General features: G+C 43.5%; 3 protein-coding genes across 3 annotated transcripts; all 3 read right to left on the bottom strand.

The window, feature by feature from the left end:
- Positions 1 to 5,097: 5,097 nt before the first annotated feature.
- On the bottom strand, positions 5,098 to 6,099 carry LOC105248313. Its single transcript, XM_011253056.2, has one exon. It carries the CDS (start codon positions 6,097 to 6,099, stop codon positions 5,098 to 5,100), a length of 1,002 nt encoding a protein of 333 aa, XP_011251358.2.
- Positions 6,100 to 7,913: 1,814 nt separating this feature from the next.
- On the bottom strand, positions 7,914 to 8,945 carry LOC112639587. The gene has a single exon (XM_025414117.1). It carries the CDS (start codon positions 8,943 to 8,945, stop codon positions 7,914 to 7,916), a length of 1,032 nt encoding a protein of 343 aa, XP_025269902.1.
- Positions 8,946 to 9,173: 228 nt separating this feature from the next.
- Positions 9,174 to 10,226, bottom strand: LOC112639590. Its single transcript, XM_025414123.1, has one exon. It carries the CDS (start codon positions 10,224 to 10,226, stop codon positions 9,174 to 9,176), a length of 1,053 nt encoding a protein of 350 aa, XP_025269908.1.
- Between the last annotated feature and the right edge of the window lie 415 nt (positions 10,227 to 10,641).

The raw sequence follows: 10,641 nt of genomic DNA on the forward strand, positions 1-10,641 counted from the left end.
TTGCGGTATACCTTATCACCGAAACCATCTAGATCTTCGGAATCCTCGAGATCATCCTGATCACCGAGACCTTCCAGATCCTCGGAATTCTCGAGATCTTCCTGATTACCGAGACCTTCCAGATCCTCGGAATTCTCGAGATCTTCCTGATTATCGAGACCTTCCAGATCCTCGGAATCCTTGAGATCTTCCCGATCACCGAGACCTTCCAGATCCTCGGAATCCTCGAGATCTTCCCGATCACCGAGGCCTTCCAAATCCTCGGAGTCCTCCTGATCATCGAGACCACCAAAATCTTGAGATCTTCCGAGACCTTCCAGATCTTCGGATTCTGCAAGATCTTCCAAATGACAACAGATCCTCGGAAGATTATTCAATTTCTTCCCTGGAGACTGATCCCTATAGACCTTTTTGAGAGGACATTCTCCCCGGTTCCTGCAACGCCTCGTTCCTCTCCGCCAAGAATACCTCGTTCATCGAACAGACGATCAAGAGGAACCTAGACTGAACCCTACAATAGCAGAGGAGAAAGACTAGGAAAATTGAAAATAACTAAGTCTTTGCCAAGATTAACTTGGCGGCCAAAAGTTGTAAAAAAATAAGAAATGAAATAAAATTTTGTTGATAAAAATTCTACATGGTCTATTAATCGTTTGTCAACAAAGATATGTTCAGATAAGATTAATTTTTTCAACCAGCTCATTTTTTTTAATAAACAGCTGATTCGATATCTTAGTTAGATTTTATAAATAAAACAATAAAAAATTATCTTACATTTTTTTATGTCTGTTTATGTTCACTTTTTTTATTTTATTTTTTTCTTTTTAATTTTTAATCTTGTTATATGTGCATTGTTTACCTCTCCTCTTTCTTATCTTTTACTTTTTTTAACGTAACGCTATCACTATCATGACCAAAAAAAATTTCAGATAAATAAAATTTATCAAATTTATCTAATCGTTTATACTTTCTATCTGTTATAATTATTACATTTTTTAAATTTAAATTTTAAATTTTAAATTTTTTTATTACATTTTTTAAAAACAAACTTTGTCACCTAATTTTAATTTCAGATTTATTTATGTAACTAACTTATAAGCAATGCACAACAGAAGTATTTTAAATATATTATAAATCATTTTCTTTTATTTGTATTGTAGGCTTCATCATATGGTGAATGTTAGAACAAACATTGTCGCCTAGTATATTTTTAGAAGCTATCAACATATATTTGTATAACCAGTGAGTATAATATATTGTAATACATATAATGATATAAATACATTGTAGCAAAAATTCGAAGTATATGATAAATTTGACCATATGTTTCCTTTCTTTATTGTTTAAAAGAGATACTTGAAGAGAGTCAGATTTACATTTATTTATTTTTATTTATGAATGTTTCGAATGAATTTCAACTTGAGTTTTCCTTAAGAAATAAAGTAATACAGTTTAATCATTTTTAAATTACAAACTGTGTAATGCAAATTATATAATATTTCAAAAACCAAGTAATACATACAAACATATGGTTAATATAAAATGTTATTTTATTCTAAAACTTTATTTTAATCTCTATAACATAAAAATTATAAAACCTTTATTTATTTAGTCATGGTAAATCAGCTTCAATCATTAATAAAATTATACATGTTATATTATAAAAGAAAAAAAAATATATATATTAAATTATATTAAAATTAACAAATTTCTATATTTCTGAGACTTATATTATAACATTAAAATATGTAACTATAAATTATGTAAATTATTTTCTTTTATGATGTTGATAAATTATACGAAATGTTTAATATTATTGCCACAATGTTAAATCTTATAGACATGATAAGCTTTTGAAAACAACTTCTGATAATTTATGGGTGGTAGTTATGTAAATTACCTATTACGTATACTACGCAATCGAAGTCCAATTTTACTGTAACTTGGTCAAATATTTGGATAACACCATCACATTCAGAAATTAAACTCCTTCTTGAGAAAGATCAATGAATCATCTTAAACTTACAACAAACTGGTAAAAAATGAATGATAAACTTTTTTATTATCTATCATATTATATGTATAATTTCAACATTGTGATTATAGTCAAACTAATTTAAATTCATACAAAATTTTTATTAAAGTTTTTCAAAATTATTTAATTATCATATGTAAGGTTTTAATTAAAAATAATGAAGAAATATCAAATCTAACACACACACATATAAGAATAGAAAACAAAGACATCTTTAAATATAATAATACATTTAATATCGAAATATCTTTAACATTTTAAAATATGTTAAATCAATATATATAATTTTGAAGTATCTAATAATCGACAAAGTAGTTTATTTTATAATAGGATACTATCGTATCAATTATGATACGGAGAATTGGCGAAAAATTGCGCGATACTTAAATTCTGATGAATACGGAAATATACATGTTCTCAATCGAGCGCAAATCATCGATGACGCATTCCATTTCGCAATAGAGAAGAAACTTCATATGAATTCTTCATATTTTGGGAACTCGTTAATTATTTGCGAAAAGAGAAAGATTATATAACATGGTATCCTATGATCAAAGCTTTTGAATTTATGTCAAATATTTTTGCATTCTTTGAATTTTATTCTCAATTCAAGGTAAACAAAATCTAGAAATTTTCTATTGAGCCAATGCATAATACAAATCATAATCGTGATTTCATATATCGATATACCGACAGTGAAATAATTTTTTAAAAATTAGATTTATATAGAGAATTGAAAAAATGAACTTAATGATATAGTTTCTTCTTCGCCAACAAAACTAAAAAATTTAATTTCAAAAGACGCTTATGTTTTTTGTTTTATGTTTTAAATTTAATAATTAAAAATAAATTTAATAACAAAACGCAATAAAAAGGAAGGTTAAAAGACCGTGACGCAGGATGTTAAAACGTAAAGAAAATAGAAATAATAATGAAAGCTCTAAATAAGAGACATAATATATTAATAATGAGTTAGGTATAAAAATACAAAAATATGTCCGAAAAAATTGATGATTTGATTGAAAAAAGAAAATAATACATACGTTTCGAGCTTTTCAAGATCCTTTCCAATGTTCGAGATATCATTAGAAAATAAATAATTAATAATTACATTTTTTAAATTTTGAATTTTTCAAATTGCTATTTTCTTGTAATATTAATATTGTGAAAATTATAGTGTAAATGATATAAATTATACTGAATTTTAGAAAATTATAGAATACAATTACAATTATTTGCTTTATATTAATTTTCTTCGTTATAAAATATTTGTGGCGATATTAAAAACGTCTTAAATATTTTATGCAAATTGACTTAAATTTTTAATTTTATGACATTCTATATAGAACATATTAATCTATTTGTAAATAACTGTTGTATAAAAAATGAATATTTATAAATTTGAAATTTTTAAAGTCAATATTTATGCGTAACATGTATATTTAAGACATATTTGTACATATTGAAAAAAAAAATTATATAGCAAATTCATCGATATATACATCAATGTACATAAAGTAATATGTACATATTATAATGTATTTATATAATATAAAATATGTAAACAATTATTTAAATAAACGACCCGTGTTAAGGCATAATATAAAAAACGTCGTGCATGACTAGGCTTTCGTAATGCCTACTAGAAAAAGCGAAATTCGAGTCGTGCAATATTCTCCTTTTTCAAATATATCAAAATTGCGGGATATGATTGACAGACATGTGTTTGTCTTCATTTCGGACACCTTATTTATCCGTACACTCTCGTTGGACCATTCGCTTTCATCATTAATTAACCAGGACGGTCCGGTAATCCATGTTCGATTTCGCACGAAAGCATGAGGCAATTCGCTTCTCGATATTGCATCGGCTGTGTTCTCTTCCGATTTAACGTGTCTCCATTCATAGGCACCGGTAAGTTCCTGCACCTCCGCGACTCGATTTGCTACGTAAGTTTTGAGAAGATGTGATGGTGTTTTTAACCAATGAAAGACGATAGTTGAGTCACACCATAAAATTATTCTGTTGGGTGTGATACCCCACGCATCGTTTGTTTCGCGGCATAATCGTGCCAATAATAATGCACCGCAAAGTTTGAGTCGCGGTGTAGTGATAGTCTTTAATGGCGCCGCCCGGGATTTGACGCATAATAATTTAATAATAACATGTTTTCCACTCGAGCGTATAGAAATACACCGTAGCCATTGTTGCTGGCGTCGCAAAATCCGTGAATTTGAAAATTTTGATAGTTATTTATTAATAACTGACGATCAAAGGAAATCTGAGTTAGTAATTCCAATTGACGAGTGAATTCTGACTATTTGGTATATATGCTCTGTGGAACGGATTCACTCCATTACACTCCGCACCGCCACACATCTTGCATCAATTTTTTGCGTACAGAACGACCGGGCCCAACAATCCCAAAAGATCGAAAATTTTAGTGATTTCGGATAATATGTTCCGTTTCGTCAATCGTCCAGTGTTAGCGAATTCGCGAGTAAAGCGGGAAGCTAGTGCGGCGTTAGAGAGAGAGTCCAACAAGGAAGAAGAATTTCAATATCCGCGAGCGACGGAAAAACGTTTTTCTAAAATCCGAGAGCTAAGTGAGCGCGCTGAAGACTTTTGCGAAAAAGGCGCAGTGTTCCGCGATCGCGTCAATTTATACTAGAGCCCTTCTCGAAAGATCCCGATTTTTCGTAAACTCGACTGTGATAGATACAACGTTCAAATCGAACGGTCTAACGACTTATTTATTATTATTGGATCTTTCGAGAAGGGCGAGCGCTGTTTTCGAATTTGCGCTGACAAAGCAATATCGCGCTATCGGCCGCCAGGAGCGCCGAATAAGCGGTCGGGCCCTCGTCTTTTCTCCACTTATGGAGTGATAATTTCTAATTTAACCTTTTTTTGTGAATATATACATACGTTTGAAATGTGTTTCGAACATTCCGCCCGCCTCGCCGAGAGCGTTTGGCGAAATTGAGCAATTTAGCAGTGGATGCATTGACCGCTATGCAGAATGTATTTTTTAAACTTTGATACTCGCGGGATCTAATTTATTACGGTTGAGGCTCGTAATCCTCGCGGCCGTTGATGGGCAGTACGACGAGTTTAACGACGGGTCGTATGAACTCGGAAGCTGCGGTGCGCACTGTGACGACGCGAACTTGACCATCCTCTCCGGGATGGATTTTGGTGATTCGTGCGAGTGGCCATTTCGTGGGCGGTGTGAGCTCGTTCCGGAGAAGACATAGTCGGCCGACCTTGAAGCTCGTCTCTTTGCGCAACCATTTAGGACGGTGAGTTATGGAGTGGAGGTACTCCTTCGACCAGCGCTCCCAAAAGTGATTTTGCATCTTTTGCAGGAGTTGCCAGCGGGATAAGCGAGACGCCGGTTGATCCAGCAAGGACGGCTCGGGCACGGCAGTCAGGGCGGCTCCCACCAGGAAGTGTCCGGGCGTCAATGCAGCTAGATCTTCAGGGTCGTCCGAGAGCGCTTGTAGTGGCCGCGAATTGAGACACGCCTCGACTTGAGTGAGGAGGGTGCTCATCTCTTCGTATGTTAGTTTGGCGTCGCCAATCACTCGTCGAAGGTGGTGTTTGAGCGATTTGACTGCGGCCTCCCAAATACCTCCGAAGTGTGGCGCTGAGGGAGAATTGAACCTCCACTCAATTTTCTCGGAGGCGAGTCTGTTGATAACCCGGTGGTCTCCCGGAGTGCCAGTGGTGAAGAGGGCCCTCAGCTCAGAATCGGCCCCCACGAAGGTGGTTCCGCAGTCACTCTGGAGACTGCGACAGATGCCGCGACGAGAGACGAACCGTCTGAGAGCCGCAAGGAAGGCCTCGGCCGTATAGTCGGAGACCACTTCAAGATGTACGACTCTGGAAGCAAGGCAGACGAAGACCGCCACGAAGGCCTTGTAAGAGCGGTGTCCGCACCCCTTGGTCGTGCAGAGTTGGAACGGCCCGGCATAGTCGACCCCGGTGTGGAGGAAGGGCCTCGCAGGTACCACTCGTTCCCATGTAAGGTCGCCCATCAACTGCTGTGGGATTGCCGCCATCGCACACAAGTGATGCATCGCGAGATAGCCCCCTTAACTATCGCTCGACTTCGTGGAATCCAATATTGCTGGCGGATTAGCGACAATGTGAGCTGTGTTCCGACGTGCAACGCTCGTTGATGGCAGTCGTCCACGATTAGCCGGGTGAGGTGCGAGTCCTTTGGCAGGAGGACGGGATGACGCTCGTCATAGGCCAAGATGGAGTGCTTGAGCCGACCTCCAACCCGCAGGAGATCCTCAGCATCTAAAAAGGGACTGAAACGAGTGAGTGAGTTTGATTTACCGAGAGCGAGACCCTGACTTGTCAACTTTAACTCGGCTCCGAAATGGTCTGATTGTACTCGCCGGATCCAGGAAACTCGAGCCTCCTCTATCTCGTCAGCAGACAGAGTCCTGGGGGAGTGCCGGCGAGTGACAGCTGCATGACCTGCCTTCACGCTCAGCCACCGTTAGCACCAGGCTGTAACGCGCAGGAGTCTCTTCAGGGAGGAGAATCGCACCAACTCAGCGGCCTTGCTTGTTGGTGCCGCTGTCACTTCGGCGTGGACTCGGGTGCGCCTCTCCAGCAGGGGCTCCTCGACGTTATGACCGACGGTAGTCGGCCATGCGGCAGTTTCCAACCTTAGCCAAGACGGGCCTTGCCACCACAGCGGATGACCCAGCAGTTCCTTGGGAGAGAGACCACGGGAAGCGCAGTCGGCTGGGTTGTCCTGACCGGAGATGTGATGCCACGCAGCCTGCGGGGTGGTCCTCTGGATCTCGGAGACGCGATTCGCAACGTAGGTCTGCCACCTAGATGGGTGGCCGCGGATCCAGCTCAGCGTGACGGTGGAGTCCGTCCACAGGTGAAGTGGCGCAGCTAGGTCGAGGATCGTCATGGCGTGTTTGGCTAGGCGGCAGAGAAGGACATAGCTCCAAGCGAGGTAACGATACCTGCTTGAGTGGTGTGACCTTTGTTTTGGCGGCGATTAGGTTAACAACCCATGAGTCGTTTGATCTTGTCCTCAGGTACACTACGGCGGAATACGCCTGTTCAGAGGCATCGGAGAAGCCATGGACCTCGAAGTGGACACAAGACGGACCTAGGTTGATCCAACGGGGTACTCGGATTTGCTCGAGTACCGGTATCTGAGCGTGGAAGTTGATCCAGTTCGTTGCGGAGGCATCATCGAGCGGGGCATCCCTCTCAAGTCCTTGGAGCCAGGTGGACTGAAAGGCGATCTTGGCACGAACCACGACTGGCGCCAACCAGCCGAGAGGATCGAACAGCTGCGCCACCAAGGACAGCACGGATCTCTTGATGACGGACGGTAACGCCATATGGCGGGTGGCGAAGGAGAATTCATCCGTAGCGGGGTGCCACTGCAGCCCCAAGGTGGAGTGAGTCTCGTGCGGTCACCAGTCACGGATCTCGCTCTGCAATCGATGCTCCGGCGGGATGTCCGAGATCACGGCTGAGTCATTGGCCGACCACTTCCGTCGGAAAGGAAAGCCGCCCGCCATACAAATATCGGACAGCTGTTTGCACACTTCCTGGGTCTCCGCAATCGTCGATGCTCCTGTCAAGATGTCGTCCATGTAGACGTCTCGTTGGAGTGCAGCTGCTCCCAGAGGGTACTGCTTACCTTTGTCCTCGGCTAGTTGTCTCAGGGTGCGCATCGCCAGAAACGGCGCACACGCTAGGCCGTAGGTCACCGTGCTCAGTTGGTACTCCACAGGACTATTTTGTTTGGAATCCCGCCACAGAACTTTTTGGAGATCCCTATCGTCTGGGTGGACCAGGATCTGCCGGAACATTTTCTCGACGTCGGTGGCTAGGACGTATGCTGTCGCCAACGGAGTAGCACGTCGGCGAGGGGAGGCAGCAAATTCGGACCCACCATAAGATAGTCGTTCAGGGTTTTGCCCGAAATAGTAGGCGTAGAGCCGTTGAAGACCACGCGCAGCTTCGTGGTGACGCTGCTCCTTCGCAGAACGCCGTGATGCGGCAAGTAATGTACCGGCCTATTTGATGCGACACCTGGAGTCACGCGTGACATGTGGTGCAAGTCTTCGTACTGCCGCATGAAGTCCGCGTAAAGCGCATGAAAGGGAGGATCCCGAGCGAAGCGTCTCTCCACGCTGAAAAGGACCCGCAGAGCCGTGGAGCGCGTTGTTGAGAAGTCTGGCAGCGGAGAAACGACCGGCAGACGTACGACGTACCGACCGTCAGCGGATCGCGAGTGAGTCTGGTGGAAGAAGTTCTCGCACTCCTGGTCCGCGGGCGAGAGCACTACAGCGGTGTCAGAGAGCTCTTCTTGCTGCCAGAACTTTTGTACTAGAGCACCCAGGTCTTCCTCGACCAGACAGTGATGTGCCAGTGCGCGACGCGGAGTGGATGTCGCACCGGCGGCACCCGACAAAATCCAGCCCAACGCCGTTTTTTGTGCCACAGGTTCCTGTGACTTACCCCGCCGAAGTCTTTTCTGGAGGATGGTAGCGTAGACGTCAGCTCCTAGAAGGATGTCCACTGGGTCCGTTGCTAAGAAGTCCGGATCGGTGAGCTCCAATCCGTGGATGTGCGTCCAAGCTTGACGATCAGCCTTGATTCCTCCTTCATAAAGGGTGAGCAGGGGGAAGACCAATGCGGCCACGCTTATCGAAGGCTCGTCGCTCAGAGAGCGGATCTGGAGAGTGACCTGACCGCGCGCGAAGCCCGTTTGCTTGCCATCGACTCTGTACACCGCGACGGAGGTAGGATATCGCCCCAGGCGAAAACGCTGGGCTAAAGCTTCGGAAACTAGTGAGGACTCCGAGCCCTGGTCGACCAGAGCACGTGCTGTGTGCACGCGGCCGAACCGGTCCATGACACGGACGCGCGCGGTAGCGAGGAGCACAGACATCGTCGGCTCGGCTTTGCGTTGTGCTAAGTGCGATGTCTTAGCGACTTCGACCGACGGACATGCCTCGTGGAGAGTCGAGTGATGACGCGCGCGACACGACGAACACGTCTTTTGGGAGGCACACTCGCTTACCTTGTGCTTTTCCAGGCAATTCAGGCACAGATCGTTCGCCTCGACATGGCGCTTTCTTTCCTACGCCGTCTTGTTCTGGTAGAGTTCGCAGAACATTATGTAGTGGTCCTGACTACATAGGGAGCAGCGACCTCGTTTACCGTCCTGCTTACGTGCGTGGAGAGCGCGAGTCTTCTGTGTCGGACTCGGATTCGGCTTGGAAGAGATGGCTTCAATCTTGACTGGCTGCAACGACTCCAACGTGTGCAACCGACGATCCAAGAAGAGCTGCAGCTTATCATATGAAGGTGGATCGTTTGAATCACTTATGAAGTTCTCCCACTCGCGACGAGAACGAGGATCGAGCAGATCGACCATGAGGTGCACAAAGAGGTCCTCGTCCTTCGTGATCGAGCGCCCAATGCTCTCCAGTGAGCCCACGGTGCTCTTCACACTGTGACAGAGCTGGCGTAGCTCTACCATCGACTCGTTCTTCAGTTTCTGGAGTGACGTAAACTGAGAGATGTAACTGCGCACCAGGAGCCGCTTGTTCTCATAGTAGGCAATGAGAACGTCCCATGCGCGCTCGAAGTTCTCACTTGTCGTAGGCAGGCTTCGGATTAACAATTCTGCTTCTCCTTTCAGGCACGCCTTCAGGTAATGGAGCTTCTCAACTGATGACGTGAGGGTGTCCTTTCCGATTAGAGACTGGAAAAGGTCGCAGAAAGCTGGCCAATCCTCGTACTTTCCGGAGAAATGAGGCAGCTGGATCCTTGGAAGAGTAGTGCGAGGAGCTTGCGAGGACGGCCCTAACGCCTTCGTAGCTGCTTCCTTTTCCTCAGTCTTGAGGCTACGTAGGAGGTCTAACAGCAGACTTTTATTACCGAAATAGGCTTCCTCAGCCAGAGCAGGTATGTCGAGCTTTATGTACTCCGAATCGGCGACTTGGTCGAGGTAATTTAGTAGCTCGTCGTTGTGTGCGTCAAATTTGGTCCAATACCTTTCCAAGGACTGCAGGCGCGCCTCCACGGCGCCGACAGTGATTTTGGCAGCGCCCAGCTTCAACAAGTTCTCGTGAGTGCGAGCGATTTTGTCCGTCGCGGCGGTGATAATTAACTCCGCTTTACGACTCATGATCGCTTGAATTTCAGGTGACTAGGTGTTCAAAAATTAAAATAATCATTCTAGTTTTAAAATCGCATAGCGATTCGCATGTTTTCGCTAATAAATAATCGAGAATTTAAAATTAACGGGCGTCGAAAATCTTCTCGAAATGTCTATTTGTTAGAAAAACTCGAACGCTCGAGTTATCTCGCCTTTTTTGCCACCGAAAAAAACGCTCATCATCATCGCAGACAATATTATTGTCAACCGCCGTTGAAATTTACGCCGCTCATGGGCATGCGCGCCCATGCGTCACGATCAGCTGATCGCCAATCAGCTGATCTAAAAAGATTGCGCGCATGGAAAATAAATGATATCCAACGTGAGACGTCATCAACAACCAATGACACACGCCGCAATAATGTCACCGCTAAAATATTGAATT

The sequence above is a fragment of the Camponotus floridanus genome, unplaced genomic scaffold, assembly GCF_003227725.1.
Source record: "Camponotus floridanus strain SB8 unplaced genomic scaffold, Cflo_v7.5 scaffold110, whole genome shotgun sequence".
NCBI lineage: Eukaryota > Metazoa > Arthropoda > Insecta > Hymenoptera > Formicidae > Camponotus > Camponotus floridanus.

Excerpts from the sequence above, each read along its gene's own strand:
- LOC105248313 (XM_011253056.2), bottom strand. The coding sequence starts at position 6,099 with ATGGCGGCAATCCCACAGCAGTTGATGGGCGACCTTACATGGGAACGA.
- LOC112639587 (XM_025414117.1), bottom strand. The coding sequence starts at position 8,945 with ATGGACCGGTTCGGCCGCGTGCACACAGCACGTGCTCTGGTCGACCAG.
- LOC112639590 (XM_025414123.1), bottom strand. The coding sequence starts at position 10,226 with ATGAGTCGTAAAGCGGAGTTAATTATCACCGCCGCGACGGACAAAATC.